This window comes from Protopterus annectens, chromosome 1.part0, assembly GCF_019279795.1.
Source record: "Protopterus annectens isolate FY-2018-M chromosome 1.part0, PAN1.0, whole genome shotgun sequence".
NCBI lineage: Eukaryota > Metazoa > Chordata > Ceratodontiformes > Protopteridae > Protopterus > Protopterus annectens.
Window position 1 is genome coordinate 239,364,681 of NC_056725.1, and position 18,429 is coordinate 239,383,109.

Genomic DNA, 18,429 nt, shown 5'->3' on the forward strand with positions numbered 1-18,429 from the left:
GGCAAGTATCACTTTTACATTTGTGTGTTTGCATCTGTCCTAGGTGTCCCATACACCTTGCACTTTTATCCCTCCTGAAACTGCTCCTCATGCAAAGTCTGAGGTGTCTGTGATGACTGACTGCTTTAGAACAGGGAGGGAGAAGTGGAGACCTAAATTTATGGATATTTGCTGTCTCCATCAAGTAATTTCTCTTCCAACAAACTTCAGCACGGGGATTTGAAAAGCCAAACCATCTTGGTGATGGGACCAAAGAGACTTCAGATGCCATAGTATCTTTCAAATGTGGAGTCTTGCCAGGGTCATGAGAGTCATAAATACCATCAGAATCTAAAATCCTGAGGTACTCCCTCGCAGTGACCAAAGTCTGAATGGAAAACCTTACAAACAGATTTAGGTATAGATCTATTCTTTCCTGTGGATGAAAAGTTCTTCAAACTGAGGTAACTAGCTGACACCTCCAGAAACACAATCCTGTGTGAAGTCAAAAACGACTTTTGAATGTTCTTAGGTTCATAGGTGATTACTAGGCTAATGGCACAAAAGCATTTACAACCCTAGCTAATAACACCCAGGATATGACAATATTATATCTTAAGTCCCAGATACAGGATGGGGTAGTGTCAGGGTAGTGCGTCTCTGGATGTTGGAGCCTTGAGTCATTTTACAGACTGCCTCTGTCTATAAGTGACATGGGCAGTACCCCAGGAGTGAGTTTACAGTTCCCCATCTACTTATCCAAATTCTTTATGAAGAGAGTGAGGGATGGGCTTTGTTTTATATTACATAGACAAGGTAGCCTTTGGGATACAAATCTGACATTCCAGCAAGATGTGTTGAGTTACATACAAGTTTAAGGTTCATGGAAAGTGCAACCCTTGTATAATTTTTCTTGCGAACATATCAGGGCTGGATCAGAGAATGCCTTGTATGTTTTACACTCATCCATAGCCCTGCTGACTTTCTCACTGTCCATCAGATTCAGCACAAAGCTAAATTTGGTCTGGTCCAGTGTTTGGAGAGTTCCTGTTTCATTATTGATCAGGTCCATGATAATTCTCTCCATGGACTTGCAGAGAAGACTGGTCAAGTTTATGGGTCTGTAGTTCCCTGAATCAGTCGATGGGCCCTCCTTGTACAGAGGGACAACTTTTGCAGTCCTCCATTCCTCTGGGACAAAGCCCATACAAAGGCTGTGGTTAAAGATTATTTCTAGTGGCCCTGATAGACTCTAGTTTAAGCTATTTAATAAGCATCCTGGAATGTTGTTGGGACCCATGTAGACTGCATTTTTGGCTTTAGCGAGCACAGTAAAGACCAGTTCCCTCATACTGAGCGGCAGGGGAAGGTTGTGGTAGGAGATGATGGGGAGGGGGAATTTGAACTGAACTTGTCAGCCAGCAGGTTTGCTATCTTTTCAGGCTGGGTGTAAATGTTGCTGTTCATGATTAATTCGGCACATTGCTGAATGTTTCCCCTGAGGTTACAAACAATTTATCTTTCACCTAGGAGGCTATCTTTGTGTCACTGAGAGATGCTTTTAGGAGGTTTGGGTAGATTAGAAGCGAGTTCCTCCACATACGTGTGTGTGTGTGTTTATTCCTTAGTGTTAATAGTGAGTGGTTTGGGTGTATTGCTAACAACCTGGTTTGCATTTTTTGTGTGTGTATGTGAGAGCTTTGCATCCAATGACACTGTACCTACATCGCGCACATAATGTATTTGTCTGTTCTAAAATTAAATGGTTGTCAGTGAACATGAGGCAGCTACTACACTGTCTTAAGATGCATGCATCCACCAGGCCAGAAACAGACATGACAGGGAAGCACCTTTCCATTATACCAGATTATTAGTAGATGGGAAGGAGTAGGGAAGAGTCCCTTGAAAGTCTAAATGAGAGTGAGAGTGTTTACTAGTGTGCTACTACATGACCTGCAGTGGTGCTGCCCTCTGCACAAACTGGCAGCTCTTCAAGCAGCTGTGAACAGTGGGAGAATACGCAGAGCATTTCATATAAAGGATTTTAAGCTGGAGAGGTTTGCTTACTTACAAGGCATGGGTAACTGTGTTTGTGCATAGCGCAAAAGTGAGGCTTTTAAACCAGCATCTGGGAATCCTAGCTTGTGTAAGAAATGTCTTACCCACGTGAGAGATTCCTAACACTTTGAAAAGGACTCCACAAAGATAAGCAAACTGCCTAAATATGAAAAGGTAGATATCCTGTAGCCTGCATTGAGATATAACTGGAGTAAGACATTTTGTGAACAGTCTTGGTACAGTGGATAGTCCACAGGGCAAGGCAGAGAACTGACAATGTGAAGCAGACACACACGGCCTTAAGAAACGCCTGAAGTCTAGATAAATAGGAACATGATAATCATTTTTTAAATCTAGTTTTACCAGGAAGCTTGAATAAGGAAGAAGAGATAACAGACTGTGAAGTGACATCATAACGTAGGCACCATCACAAACAGGTTTAAGAAAGATCTAGAACTGGTCTCCAAGAATCTCTTTCTTTGGCACTGAAAACATCCTTAAATAAAAACCTTTCTCAACTTTGGAGGGAGGAACTTGTTCCATCACTCCTTGGAACAGCATGTGTTAAAGGACAGGTGTAAATACAAGAATCTGGTCAGGTGGATGAGGAACAAAACTCATGGAAAGGAAGAATTTCCTCTCACTGCCATCTGTAACGTTGATGAATGATCTTCAGAACCCATTTGTCTGAAACTATCTGATACCACAAAGAAAATCAGAAATATGGACTTTCTGGAAGGGAAAAGGACTGCCAGCGTAGAAGGAGAGAACAAGATCCTTTAAAAAGTCAAACTGACTTGCTGGACTGTCCTTGGTTTTGGAGGGTTCCTGAATATTTTTTTGGAACAACCTTGCCATTTTGCCAAAACTGGATGAGTGGTTAGAGAATCACTTGCAGAATTTGAAATTACACATTCATCACACTGTTTATTGGTCACCTCTGCAGCAAAGGAACCGAAATTGAATCTGTTTTGAAAGGCAAATTTAAAACTTCATTATTCACATCCTCTTGGGAGATTCTGAGAATGCAGCAAGCAAACCTCCTTAAAACAGTACCAGAGCCACAGCCCTGGGAGAAGTATCAACTGAATCATACACATGCTGTAAATAGAGAGCTGTACAATAGAAAAAACTATATAATTTAAATCAGATTTTCCTCACAAGAAGAAAGTGCAGATCAAACATTCCTCGTGCTTTCACAATTAGTCAGACTAAACCATAACAGGTAAGCCTGACAACTCAGAATTCTGAAATCGAAGTTGCAGAAGCATATACCTACTTTCTCCCACTCATCAATAATTTTCCCATCCTTACCAAAAATAGTAGGATAGGAATTAACTTACTCTTTAGCAGCAGTAGGATTAATTAAAGCTATACCTGCTGGGTCAGGCTTGAGAAAGAGCATATAAAAATGTAAAAGACTGAGGAACATTATATCTGCCTATTTAGGGGCAGCAGCCTGGCTATCAGGAAAATCACAGGCAGAGACACACACTAACTGCAGGAAGTGGAGAAGGTTCAGGAAATTCCTTCTGTAACAGCTCAGAATCTTCTAAGGGACTGAGAAACTTCAGTATACTCCCACTAAAAACACCAGCACATTCTGAAAGTAATCTCAAAGAGAGAGGAACTCCCAAAGAGAGAATCAGAAACAGTTCACCTGTGAGTCTAAATCAGAAAGCTGAGGAGAAAAAAACCCTGTATCTGTTTCTTCACCTTTTTACCCTGATTCAGAATCTTGAATCTCTTTAGGAAAAGAGGTATTATTGTTTCTTTTACTAGAAGGCACTTAACTGGATCAATAGCTTGAATAAAATCCTGAGCCAGACCTAGTAAACTACTCCTAAGAAAATTTGAGGAGGAGTAGATGCATGTTTAGGTTTCTGTTTCCTTTTGACAGAAAAAGGGATCAATAGTGTTACAGATGGTAGTAGCTCCCCAGGGATGGGCACAACATTCTAACAAAACAGGGAAGCCTTCCAGGACCAACAAAGATGACTCTCCCTTGGCCACTGAGGAGATCTCAACTGCCACAGAGGACATGGCTAACACCCAGTCCAAAATGGCTGTAGGTGCTACACTAGAGAGATCTGGGGTAAAAGACTAGTAGCCTGAAGTACAACAAACGGCCACAGCAGAGTTGCCCACCTGTGGCTGAGGCAAACTGCTAGCTTGCTGTGGTGGCAAGGGCTATTTGCCTAACTTCTTCTTCTTATAGCTGTAAGAGGGACCAACATAAGACTGACAGTTTGTTCAATGGTCAAGCTGAAAATGTCTTTTTCCTGGGGAAATCAAGCTGACAGTAAAAAGTTAAGGTCTTTTTCACGTAAAAACACAGTAATAAGTACTTTAAAACACTTAAAACAACCACAAAAGTAAAATAAACACAATTTCTCCCCAAAAGAAAATGTTTTTCAAATGCTTTAAGCAACTTTTAAACTGACAGGAAAAAAAGAACATTCTTAAAGTACAATACAATTTCATGACGGTTAAAACTCCTAGTTTAAAATAACTTTACTAAAAAGGAAAGTGTTAAACAATTTTTACAATGGAGTTTTTTTCCCCTAAAAGGGAACTTATCTCTCAGCAAAAGAACAGCAGAAGCCAACCAGCAATCCTTGAAAGCCTCAGCAGAGTGTACGTTTTGGTGGCAGGAAAACTCTGAAGGGCTTGTTGCCCAAACCTGTCTTTTTAGTCAGCTCAGCTTGAGCTAACTAGTGGTTTGCATGCATGAAAGGTACCCTGAAGCTTTGGAAGCTGGCCAGCTGTCATATTCTATGCAGGATATAATCCATATAGCTTAGGTTACTGCAGCAGTGATCAATATGAAGATCACCACCAGTGACATTATGTTAGCTTAAGACTGACAGGCTGCAGTATCAGATTTTCAATTAACATACATCATGGACTGGTCTTATAGAACTTAATAGATGATCAGAGGAGCAAGTGATATTTCCAGTGGCCAGTTACTCTTGAACATGTTTTCTCCCTTTAATGTGCTGTTTATGTTGTGGACATGCACCCAGCATTTAGGAAAAGCACAACTGATATCTTTAAAGGGATTTTACACACACTCACACACATATATAGATACAAAACTAACTTGAAATGCTGAATGCTGAAATGAAAGTATATGATACCTGACGCATCGGATTTAGCATAAAATTGTATACTGGCAACCACACACAGTACATTTTTAAAAGAGTTTCCTGGTGAATTGGGAGGCACTCCTTCAAACCACAAGTAGATAATAAATTGGTTTCAAGCCTTTCAAAACAATAGCAGAACGGTTAGGGGCAAACCAATGATTCATTTAAGGAGCAACAAGTTCACTGCCTCTACTGGTACGTGGACCAAAACGACACTACTTATACAAGTGCCTCCAGAGACAAATCTGCCTCAGAAAAACAAAAAATGTGTATGCTTTTGCTGCATTATCTCTACAGTGTTATGTCAGAACTTAAAAAGTTCATTACAGTTGCCAAACAATTTAGTACATTTCCTGAGGCTTCTATCAGAAGTGTGACACCTGACACTTCAAGTACCAACACACTGACAATTAAATTGTGTTTCTAACAAAAACAGTGAATTCTGAAACTTGCTGTTAAACCCTCTCTCACTTGTGCTACGTATACATACATTCTAACACAGTTCATTGTACAATAGTCTTATATTCTCCCATTTGCACTTAAACATGTGCTACACTGAAGACCACAATTACATTTCATGGATCTTCGACAAGTACTCATTTCTTGGATTCCACAAGTGACATCCTGCCACAGAAGAGGGAAGACATGACTTGGAATCTTTATCTTCTTATGAAGTTTACATTCTCATGCAGATCACTGCCTGTCTCATAAATGATCTCTGCATAAACAATGTACATTGCACAGTTAAGACTGGGATTGTTTTAACAGCTATCTACACAGAATTAAAATGTACAGTCCAAATTCAAGATATGGAATAGTCAAAACAAATCATACTGTCTGTGCATTTTACAGAATAATCTTAACAACTCTATAACATGAATTGTAACTGAATAAAATGCTGTCTATAAAATGAAGGAAATCACATTTTTATATCAATTCTTATTTTGTTTCCGCTGAATATTAGTAACTGGAACCGTAATCCAACTTAAGTTGCCAACAATGTTACTGTACTTCTTAAACTATTAAAAATTAGTCCTTGACCATACTTTGGGTAGCCAAGAAGCAAAGAACCACAGCTTTCTCTATTTGTCCATGAGATTAAGCATAAATTAATAAGAAAAAGAAAACATGATTTTAAAAGAAAAACAACAGACTTGTTTGATTCATATTTATGTAATAGTTCAGTATATTTTCTTTAGTCCAAAATGAATAATGAGAATTAAAACCGAACATAGCATCTCTGATTAGTTAATGACATGAACAAAACTTGTGCTGCTGTGTAAAGAGGCATTTAATGAGGTCACTTGAGAAATCTAATGAAGAGTGTACAATCAGGCAAAAATCTAATTAATGGCCTACTACCAGATGTCCATAACTTTAATAATTAAAGGATAGAGCTATAATTCTAAATATTCAATTAGTAAATGTAAACATGTTAGGGTCTTCTAAAATAACAGTCACTGCCCTCCACCATGTAAACATAAGTACCTACTATGAATATGAGTAAAAAGTCAGGAAGGTAGCACACACCATCACAAATAAAGTCTCTGAGAGTACTACTAGCATGGACCATACTTCTTCACTGCATCCCAATATAAACCTGAAACAAATACTATCTCTTTGCAGAAGTATTTGCAACAGTAATCTAGTTGTACCTCATAAACACCAAATTATGATGCCTAGCTAGTTCTTATTCCATGACATTGAGCAAAACAAAAAGGGCTCCAGGCAGCTGACTAATCCAAGAGAAGGAATTTGACATGGAAACACAGATCTCATTGTTACGTAGAGCACAGCCTGGGGCCTTTATAAAACTGTGTTGTCTGGTTACTGTTGAGGGTGGAGTTCTATGGGCTGTGAACTATTTTGGCCAGTGAATTGGGTATGTGAACAAACACAAAGGCTTCATTCTTTGCCAGTGGTGAGCAACTTGAGGGCCTTCTGAAGATTCTGAACAGCAGTGCCTACGTCTTCATATTGAAGGGCACTCCCGGCATACTTGCAGTATTTCTGAGCTGTAGCAAAGTCCTGAGGTGTCAGATGGATTCCTCCTGTAAAAACAGGAATTAAAAAGAAAGAATAAGCAGAAATTAATAAACATTTAGCTTACAACAATCATACCACCACTGAAGACGATAGTAACATGCTAGTTCAGTATTGTCTTTAGTGTACAGAAAAGTTATGCCTACCTATGTTTCTTGTTAAATAAGCACTTTCAAAGATGTGCATATATTATTGGACACCTTTTATAACAAAGTATATATTCTTCAGAAAGTTAGCCATTTAATTACTATTGAGTTTACCTACCAGAATCCAACATGTGTGTTTTAACTTTCCAAATACTGAGCAATCAACCTGTGACACACAGACTTCCCTGTGCACAAAAGGTACCCTACCTTGTGGCTTGGAAACGTTCTAGAGTAGAAAATACATAAATTGCTGCTTACTCATGTTACATTGTTTATAACTGTTTTCAGAAAACGTGTGCATTTGTATTTGTGGCATTAGAAAACAGCATTCTTTGAACACAATGTCTCCTTTGTTAAATCAAGACAGACTTGCACTGCAGTTTTTAAGGAAATACTGAGCTATTCATTCGCTCATGTTTGCTTACCTAGCAGTTAACAGATTTCCATTCAGTATTATACTCAGCAAGTGATAGATTTTTACTATACTAGTTTGTTCTTCTATAACTGAAGGGAAAGTCAGATGCAGGTATTAAGTTATCACAACATTTCAGAGTAACATTTCACTTTATAGCTCACATACTACTTAAAAGTATGACTAATGTAAATTGCTCAACACGTTCTGAACAGAATCGGTCATTCTCGCAATCTTCTATAAAACCTCACTACCGGAGTATTTTATACTGCAAAGTAATTTGCTAAGTTCTTCCTCTGACATGTCTCAGAGTATCCAAGTTTAAGTTAAGGCACAAAAACATTAAACATTGCTCATGCTAATATGATGCTCCTGGACTAGAGCTGTTTTATTTAATTATTTTTCCCTATGAAAGTGATTCCAACCTGAGGACTAAAATACATAATTCTAAATACATAATCACAACTGCCAAAGAGAGTTCTGCCTTCTCATATACTGCTCAAATAAGCAATGGATCCCTGTTGTTACCCTGAAATGGCACCAGAGACCATGTTCTAATATACCCATGACAGTATTTTGCATGAAAAAAAAATCAAGCCAAATCTGAATAAGTATTAAGCTTACTGCTCCATGCTAACAAAATGTACCGTCTCCACAGACTGCAAATCCATTCCTCTCATGAAACAAAAAACATAGAAACAAAATCCAAATCTATTTATGAATTATTTACGTAGACACTAAAAATGCACTTCAGAAGGTGTGTCACAGTACAATTACATAAAGATATGTGAGGAGTTACTGTATTTGTAGCCTTCCTATGGAACTCTCCAAAAAGCAACTGCAATATATTTTATTCAGCACCTATGAGTTCAGGGAACTCTATCTCCTATGACACAAGCCGGCACTTTTATGAGAGAGTATACTCACCACAGTCTATCTAGTTCTTCCTCTCCCAGGATGACCAGCAGACTTTTGTGCAAGAAAAGCAAACACAATTATTTAAACACATGGACAGGATAAATGAGGTCTACAACTGACTGACACATGGGGACCTGAGGAATCGAAACTGATGTATGCTGAAGAATCCTTTATTAAAACGTAATTAATTCACAGAATATTCACATTATCTCTACTTAGTTCATCAGTGCAACTGAAGGGTGTAATATTTTGGGGGAAAATGATAGCAAGCAAATACTTAAAATTTAGCAAGGAGGACTGTACTTTGGCAAGAACACACCTCATACAACTAACTGCCCTGTACAGCTAAACTGTTATGCTAATGAGGGGCATGCATCACTATTAGGTATGTGCACTATGGATGTATAAAAACAAGCATGGTGATTCTCCATCCAGCCCAGTGTAATGACAGTCTAATGCAAAAGACTTAGTATCCTTGTGGCAAAACACAACATAGTCAGCCACTTGCTTTAAAATGTATATTTAGAGAATGGATTCCACATTTTCACAGGGGCTAAGAGCACAAATTGGTTACTAGGTTTGTGAACATCCTTCATAGCTAAAAGATTAGGTTGCCAGTAAAAACAAACATTATGAGGTTCACTCTAGTCTTTCAGTACCAGAAAGAAAATGGCCAAGTGAATGCACTCTTTCTTGAAAACCTTGGGCACTACCGAATGAGGAGTGGCACTAAGTGAAGCCTAATCTTTACAAAAAACAAACCTGCATTCTTTATGCGTCAGGGCATAAAAGTCAACAATTCTTACAACCAAAGAAATGGCAATCAGGAAGGCAGTCATCCATGAAAATATTCCCAAAACTGTCACACAGAAGTCAGCCTGAAAAGAGGCAGTGACAGCCTTTCAGTTTAAATAATCAGTTGGTAAGGAAAGGCTGGTTATTTAATATGAAGTTGCAGATGCACGTATAGGGCAAATCTTAGAATGCACTTTCTAGAATTTCAGAATATGGTAGGTTACTGATTTATGGATGTTTTGATTTATGATACTGTACAGCAGTTAGGATATAGATAACAAAATGTGGCTGTGTTGTGGATTTGTATTGTGATGTGGATTGATATTTGCACAGATGTGTTCATTTCTTCATTGAAAGCCTCCAGTACCATGGGACCCCACCTCAGGTGATTAAGAATGAGAAGTTATGTTCTCGCCTTCTTTCTTTCTGGATGGGTTCGGACCTGAACCTCGGCTCCGACTCGGCCTATTACTAAAGCTCGAGAGCTATTTTTACTGGCTTGAGGCTATCCTATGTCCCATAATGCTAGGCGTGATATACCCAGATCTCGTTTGATAGCTAACACTATGGACATACATGTCCCCACCATGACAGAGAATATATATAAATATAAATATATATACCTCTATACATCTAGGTATAAAAAAAAAAACTCGTGATAACATATCTCAGAAGATACTCTCGGTCTTGCCAGGCTAGGGGGATGGAGGGTGGGACGCAAGAAAGAAGGCGAGAAGAAGACAACTAACATGGAACGTTATGGTAAGTACATAACTTCTCAATGTTAAGTTGTCAATCTCGCCTTCATTCTTGCTGGATGGGACAGCGTCCCTAGCACCTTAGTCCTGGGTGGCTCAGTGGAACAAACTCTTAAGTACAGTGGAACCAAAATCAGCCCTACTTCTAGAGGCCATGTCCAGGTTGTAATGAGAAATGAAGGTATGAGGAGAGGCCCATGTGGCCGCTGCACAAATGGAATCCATTGGCAATCTTGCCTGAAAGGCTACTGAAGAAGCTAATGCTCTGGTTGAATGAGCTCTGGGCTTAATAGGGAGCTCTTTATGCCTCAACAGGTAAATCAACATGATAACAGAGGTCAACCACCTGGACAAGGTTACTTTGGAAACTGGTAGACCTTGTTTCCCTTCCGCGCAAGACAGGAAGAGCTGTTCTGATTTCCTCGTCTGCTTGGTTCTATCCAGGTAGAAGCGTAATTGACGGTGAACGTTTAGACAATGTAACTTCCGTTCAGACCTATTGGTATAAAGTGGGAAGAAAAGAGGAAGATCGATGGTCTGATTCAGATTTTTTTCAGAGAGTACTTTGGGTAAAAAGGACGGATTAGTCCTAAGTGACACTCTATCTTTGTGAAAAACAAGGTAAGGAGGGCGAACACAAAGGGCTTGAAGCTCCGATACCCTCCTCGCTGAAGTGATGGCTACTAAAAACAGAGTTTTCCAAGAGAGCAACTTTAATGAACAGGAAGCCGCAGGTTCAAAGGGAGGGAGAATTAAAGATGACAGCACCAAATTTAGGTCCCATGGTGGGGGAGGATCTTTTACCAGGGGCCTAAGTAAGAGGGTTCCTTTTAGAAAGGCTTTACAAAGTTTGTGTGACATAATGCTGGTCTCTAACAAGCCAACGTGAAAATTCGCAATGGCTGCCAACTGAACTCTGATGGTGGCTGAAGAAGATCCCATTTGAAAAAGTTCTGCCAAAAAGTCTAAGACTGTATGGACAGGGGCTGTAAAAGGGTCAACTTGTTTCTCCCTTGCCCAAACAGAGAAACGCTTCCATTTGCTAGCATAAGTCTTTCTGGTAGTAGACTTGTGCGAAGCGAGGATGATGTCACGAATGAGAGATTGACGGAAGCCTGGCTAGGGTTGGAAGTGGAGCAACCAAGCTGTGAGGTTGAGAGATTGGAGAGATTGATGCAGCCTGCCCGACTGATGTGTCAGAAGATCTGGCGCTGGGTCCAGATGCCATCGTTGATCTAGTAGATGACGTTGCAGGAACAGAAACCAAATTTGTTGAGGCCAGTAAGGGGCAACAAGGATCATTCTGGATCTCAAAACAGTTGCTTTCTGGATTATCTGAGTAATTAAGGGAAAAGGAGGAAAAGCGTACAGAAGACCCCGGGGCCAATCATGGAGTAGAGCGTCTCTGGGGGGGGGGGGAGACCTGGGAGAGGGAAGAGGGTGAAGAAGTCTGGGCACTTGCTGTTTTGAGGGGTTGCAGAAAGATCGCGGCAAGGCTAACCCCACCTCCTGAAGATTTTTTCCGCTACTAGCTGGTTGAGAGACCACTCGTGGGGCATGAGAATGGCTCTGCTCAGCCTGTCCGCTATGACGTTGGACTTCCTGGTGATATGCGTTGCTACTAGAAACCGTTGAGAAGAGATCACCCACTGCCACAGTCTGAGTGCTTTTCGACATAGGGGGTAGGATCTGGTTCCGCCCTGCTTGTTAATGTACCACACTACAGACATATTGTCTGTCTGAATTGCAATAGTCCCGGTGGGTAGAGAGTCTTGAAGGGCCTGCAACGCTAAAAGTACCACTCTCATTTCCAAGACATTTATGTGCAGGTGGCTTTCAAAAGGCTGCCATGTGCCCTGGACTGTCCTACCCTGAAAAAGCCCCCCCCCCCCACCCGATCAGGGAGGCATCCGTTGTCACAGTAGCCACAGGAGGAGGAAAAATAAAGGGTCTGCCGTGAAGAACCTGAGGGGAGACCATCCACCACGAAAGGTGTCTTTTGCATGACTGAGTATTAGAATGCTGTGTTACATTGGAAGCTGTTGAAAGGACCACTGGGAAAACAGCATCCATTGCAGGATCCGCATGTGAAAACGAGCTAGGGGAAGTAATGTGATAGCTGCTGCCATGAGACCTAGGGTTTTTCGTATGAATCTGGCCTGGACTCTGCTCTTTTGTAGTAGGATTTGAACATGACCTCGAATGTCTGAAACCCTTTGTACAGGCAGTTTTGCGGACAGTTCGACAGTGTTTAAAACAGCAACTATGTAGGTAACAGACTGACAAGGCAACGAGGCAGACTTTTCTGAGTTTATAGAGATACCTAGCTCGCTGCAAATTTGGAGGGTATAATCTCTGGAATGGAGTAGCTGACGCTTGGTGGTGGCAGTAAGGAGCCAGTCATCTAAGTATTTAAACACCTGGAATCCTTTTCGTCTCAGGTGAGCCGCAACCACTACCATGCATTTGGTAAACACCCTGGGGGCTGTGGTGAGGCCAAAGGGCAGGGCTCTGAATTGGTAGTGACTGGCTCCCAGCCAGAACCGGAGAAACCTCCTGGAGCACGCCTGTTCATTTTGATATGATAGTATGCATCCTGAAAGTCTATAGAGCACATCCAATTGTCTTGACCCAGGAAGGGTAGAATGGACTGAAGCGTGACCATCCGGAATTTTGTCCTTTGAACAGACTTGTTCAGCCTGCTGAGATCCAAAACAGGTCTCCAGTCCCCTGTCTTTTTTGGTACCAAAAAGAACTTGGAGTAGACTCCGGATCCTTGTTGGTCTGCTGGGACTGGTTGGATGGCTCTTTTTTCTAGCAGCTTTGAAATTTCTAGTGCTGCTTGATCCCTCAGACCGGGTGGAATGTCTGGAAGGGGCCCTTTTGGCGGTTGAGGGGTATGAATAAGGAGAATTTTGTAACCCTAGGATATGATCGACCGTACCCAATTGTCTTGCGTGAGGGAATGCCAGACTTCTGGGTACAGTGATAGTCTTCCCCCGACTGCCTCCGAAGGTGGACAGTTGGGCAGCTCCTCAGGGGGGCTGGAAGGGTTTGTCAGAGAAGGATTCTCTGCTACCCTGATTCTGCGGACGCCCCCTGCCCCTCGGGCGGCGTCTGTTATTGTTCCCTCCACTGTCTCCGGAGAGAAGCTCACCACGTGCATCAGGCAGTACTCCCTGAGGTTTGCAGAACCACATTTTCCCACTTTTCTGACTCTTAGGGTATGGTCTAGAAGGGGTAGAAAAACAGACTCCTACGGCAGAGACAGTCTTGCCTTCCTGCTCACACCTGGTCAATGTATCCTTCACTTGAGGTCCAAACAAGGCCAAACCATCAAAGGGGTTGTTAGTGAAGGACGCCTTGAAGGGGTCAACAAAATTGCAAAGCCGCATCCAGGCATGTCTCCTTAGAGCGACGCCTGTGCCTGCAGCCCTACTCGCTCCATCGGCTGCATAGGAAATGAGCCGCATGGAGGAGTTGACAATAGAGTTTAGGATCCCCTGCTGGGAGTTGATCTTTTCCTGAGACCCCGCAGCTGATGGGTCCTGTAAGGTATCACCCATTTCCTTGAGAAGGTCTCTCTGGAGATGGGTGAAATGGCACAAATAATTCAGCGACCACATAACCAAGGTCGCTGAGGAAAACATCTGCTTGCCATACCTGTCCATGGTCCTAGATTCCTTATTAGGAGGATGGACAGGTACTGAAGGGTCAGCCAACTCCTTTTTAGTGGCCGCCGCCACCACCATAGCATCAACAGGGACGCCCTTAGTTAGAAACTGCTTGTCAGAAGGGGCTGTAATAAATTTTGTAGGCCTCCGGGGGAGTTGGTTCCATAGTATCCGGAACTATCCACGCCTTTCGAGCCACCACATCCATGAGCAGGTCGAAATGCGGAGACACCCAGGAGGTGGAAGGGCGAGAACCGAACGCATCCAGGTACACTGACTCGTCCTCAGAAGGGTTAAGGGCAGACCAGTTTCCCCTCTGCTTAAGAATCTCCAGGACGTCAGAAAAAGAGACATCCTCAGAGGGGGACCTTGGGACCCTTCTGAGTCATCAGTCAGTGTCCAATGTGACTGACTCAGGGGAGTCTACATGCTTCCTCTTGCATTTTCTCTTTCAAGGGGGCTCCCCTGAAGGATCAGGGGAGGCCTCAGAAGAGGAGGATACACCCAATGGGGCTACCTGTAGCGTCGGTTCTCCACGCTCGGGATCGGGAGAGTGGGTAGAGACTGAAGCAGGCACCATAGAGGGAGGAGCCGAAGGAGCCAACCGTGGAGCAGGCACAGGGGCCAGCACACTCCTTATGACCTCAAAGGTGCCCCTATCAGGCAGGGAAGGGGGGTCCCTGTTCCGAAGAGACAAGGACTCCTCCCGGCACCGAGAGGGATGGCTCCGAGGTCAATGTCGGGGTCGAACTCACCTGCGCCGAAGCTCCGAGAGAGAGAACGGGGTCGGACAAGGGTCCGATGCCACTCGCCCCCTGGACAAGGGTCTGATGCCACTCGCCCCCTCGGAGCAGATGAGAGAGTCCCGGCACCCGGATCCCTCCAAGGATGGAAACAAGGAAGAGATCGGAGCAGATGAAGGAGCCGAAAGGGGTGGTATCGGCTCCGACGTTCTGACGGTCCCGACCCCTACGATCTCCGGCTCCGAACTCACAGGAAGAGTCGGAGGAGGAATCGAAGAGGGAGTAGTGAAAGCCACTGCCTGATGAGGAGGGCTATGCAACATTTGTGCCAGTGCCTGCGACTTAAGTAGTCTGCTAACCACCCTCTCGAGGTCATGGTCCGACAGCCTGGAAGACCAAGAGGAATGGGACCTGTGACTCCGCTCCGATAACAAGGGAGACTTCGGAGTCGAATGGACAGATTCCAGGGAAGGAGACCTGGAACGCTTCTTGCTCGAAGACGGATTCGATAGCAGAGTCGGAGCCGACTGAGGCCTCGAATCATCGGTTCCAGCTGGAACCGATGCAGTGGTAGCAGTAGCACCACTCGGCGACGGCTCCGAACATGGAGCCGACGGTTTGGCGGGCTTAGGTTTACCCGACGAAGGCTTAGTCGGGGAACCTTCAGGCTTTAACAAGCCTCTCAAAATAAGTTTGTTTCTGCGTTCCTGCAGGACTCTTGGACTGAACGCATGGCAGACAGAACAAGAGTCCTGCAGGTGCAGAGGGCCCAAGCAATATACACAAGAAGTGTGACCGTCTGTCAGAGACATCTTCTGACAGCACGAGTCACACTTCTTGAAACCCGAGACCTTAGTGTCTTTAGACATTCTGAAACAAGGATGACTGGCAAACAAGGACAACTAAGGGAGGTCTAAGTCACAATCAGCCAAACACACACACACAAAAAAGGTTGTAACAGACCAGAATAAATAAAAAAAAAAAACACACACTTATTAATACAATCTAACTAGGCACACACATACAACTACAGACAAATAAGTATGGAAGAGGTTTGGCCAAGGGCCTAACTATCAGGTGAGAGAAAAAACTGTATCAAAACTACCTAAGAGAGAGTCCTAAACAGGGATCTAAAGGGTAGTAACTCAAACACTATCGCTAATATTTTAACCCAAAAAGCTGACTAAAAACAAGAAAAATATTAATACCACCTGAGCCGGCAAAAAGACGCAACCTCGTAGCTGAAGTGGCAAATGAGATCTGGGTATATCACGCCTAGCATTATGGGACACAGGATAGCCTCGAGCCGGTAAAAATAGCTCTCAAGCTTTAGTAATAGGCCGAGTTGGAGCCGAGGTTCGGCACTGAAACCATCCAGCAAGAATGAAGGCGAGATTGACAACTTAACATCTTCTTTTAATATCTCTGAGTGAAAGGACATTATTTCTTGGGCGAGTCTGTTCCCTACTTCTTGAGTGATGCACACTTAATATGCACCAGAGTATGTGCTCAGCTATCAAGTGTGTGTGTATATGGATGTATTTTACACTTCGATTTCAATAGGTTACTTGCCTTGAATCTTTAAAGCAGCTTTCTGCATACTTTTTCAACTCAAGAGGAAAAGGGGCTTTGAGCCTGTGATAAATGTAGTGATCAACTTACCTGTAGTTGGCTTGTTTGTGTATATTGCTCTGCAGTGGACCTTTAAATGGTCTTTAAGCTAAACTACTACTGACAAGTGATGTGAAATGTCAATGAGAAGCAGTATTTTTTACTCTAGCTAGACTGTGATGTCGTGTAAGCCAGGGAACCTTGTTGGCTAGGCTTAAGTAGGCCCTTGGGCCGATAGCCTAGTACCTACCTATGAACCTAAATGCCTGGTTATCCCAATAAGCCTCAGGCTAATCCATCAAACAATACAGTCTAATCCTAGAAGAACTAGAAAGTAAAAAAAAAAGACAATACTCAAAGGGGAAGAGCAGATGCCATATCTAAGTTTGAAATCTAATGAGTGTTTTTACTCAGTCTTTTGAGTAGCATCAATCAAATCTTATAAATAAAGCATCTTCCAAAATATAAGAAAAAAATGCACACAGGTAAAATTGTATCACACTTTAAGTTAAAACCAGAAGAATTGGGTTAGGGATACATAAAAAATGTTGAAAATAACTTAATTCTGTGGTGGCCAAATGCAGATTTTCTCTAATAAATCACAAAGAAGGAAAAGTCCATATGAGAAACTGTCAAGTTTTTTAAGAACTGCAGAAGAGGGGGAACTCAGGCCAGTCCCAAAGGAGAACTTCACATAGCAAACTTCCAAGTTTACAAGAAAACAACGTCTCCTGGGCAAAGAGGAAGCAAATACATTCTAAGAGTAACCTGGCAAGAAGACTAGAAAACAGAAGAATTACAATGACAAACAGACTCTTCCAAATGAGGGGAACACATTCACCTCTACTACTTTCTGATCAAGATAAAGAACTAAGTCATAAAGGCTGTTTGGCACGATAAACATATCTTAATAAAGGAAAGGAAACCCACATTAATTATCTTGGTGGCCAGTCCCAAGATCCAGAAGAGATTACCAGTACAGAAAGCCTGCAAGACATTTACATGTTTTAATGTAAATAGCTGCAGGAGATGCACACTTGTCAAATGATTACTTACAAACTTAAGAGTGCTTCCGAGTACACGGAGTATGACCGGGTGCTGCCACATTGATTCATATACCATAGTACTCATCAGCTGTCCAAAATGACTCGCAAAGAAACTGGATAAAATCTGTTGGGTGGTCTGTCTGAAGTTACAATGAACAGTTTTGTGCATATGCAACATTCCACAGATTATTATCCCACAGACAATTTTACTGGAATAGTGAAAGCATACTGTTTATCTGTGCTTTTTTAGTTTGGAGTGGGGGCTGTGCCCCAGACAATCTCAGGCATAAAAAAAAGAAAGAACACTAGTCAATGACGTTGGTAAAACGACACTGTTCTCTAGTGCTCTGTATACCTTAAACATTTGCTTTCTTATGTGAATGCTCAGATGAGAGAATCATCCAAGGTCAACACACAGAAAGAACTCTGAGGAACAAAGGGAAACCTCAGAGAGACAAGCTGGAGAAACATCTCTAAAATGAAACAAAGAAGAGTGTTAAATGGGTCATTGTGACATTTGGTCACTGACAACAGACCAGCTACTGCAGCACATGCATATGTAGACTGGCCAAAGTGATAATAGCCATGCAAAATATCAGAGGGCCTAGAAATCTGAATTTCCAAGGCATCCATTTTTTTACTTCAGCAATGAAGTCAAGCTATAAAAAAGAAGTTATGTCTTACCATAACATTCCATCTGTGTTGTTGATCTTCATTCATTCATTACTGATGGGTTATCGGTTCCGTCCTTGGAACCGAGCTGGCCTTATATCAAGCTCGCGTCAGCCAAAAACCCTCAAGCCAAGGTCCTACCCAGAATGCTCTGCTTCCTGTTACCTCAGATCGAGGTTGCAAGTTGATAGACAAAGCTACATCTGGACATAACAGACCTATCACAAAGGAGTATATGAGATCAACCAGGAACCTCAGGAGGGTGAAGGAGGGTGGGGAGTAATGAATGAACTAAGATCAACAACACAGATGGAACATTATGGTAAGACAAACTTCTTTATCTGATGTTGTTAATCTTCGTTCATTCCTTACTGATGGGACAGAGCACCCCGCTACCTATATCCCTGGGTGGCCCTCATGAAAGG

At 42.4% G+C, this 18,429-nt stretch overlaps 1 protein-coding gene across 2 annotated transcripts in view; it reads right to left on the bottom strand.

Annotated features, from left to right (window-relative positions):
- Positions 1-6,343: 6,343 nt before the first annotated feature.
- Positions 6,344-18,429, bottom strand: part of VTA1 (vesicle trafficking 1) — a 1,322,571-nt gene continuing 1,310,485 nt past the window's right edge. For both annotated transcript variants that reach the window (XM_044058895.1, XM_044058858.1), the window contains exon 8: positions 6,344-7,237. In XM_044058895.1, coding sequence (XP_043914830.1) covers positions 7,092-7,237 — 146 coding nt within the window. In that variant the 3' untranslated portion in view covers positions 6,344-7,091. The remainder of the gene's footprint in view (positions 7,238-18,429) is intronic.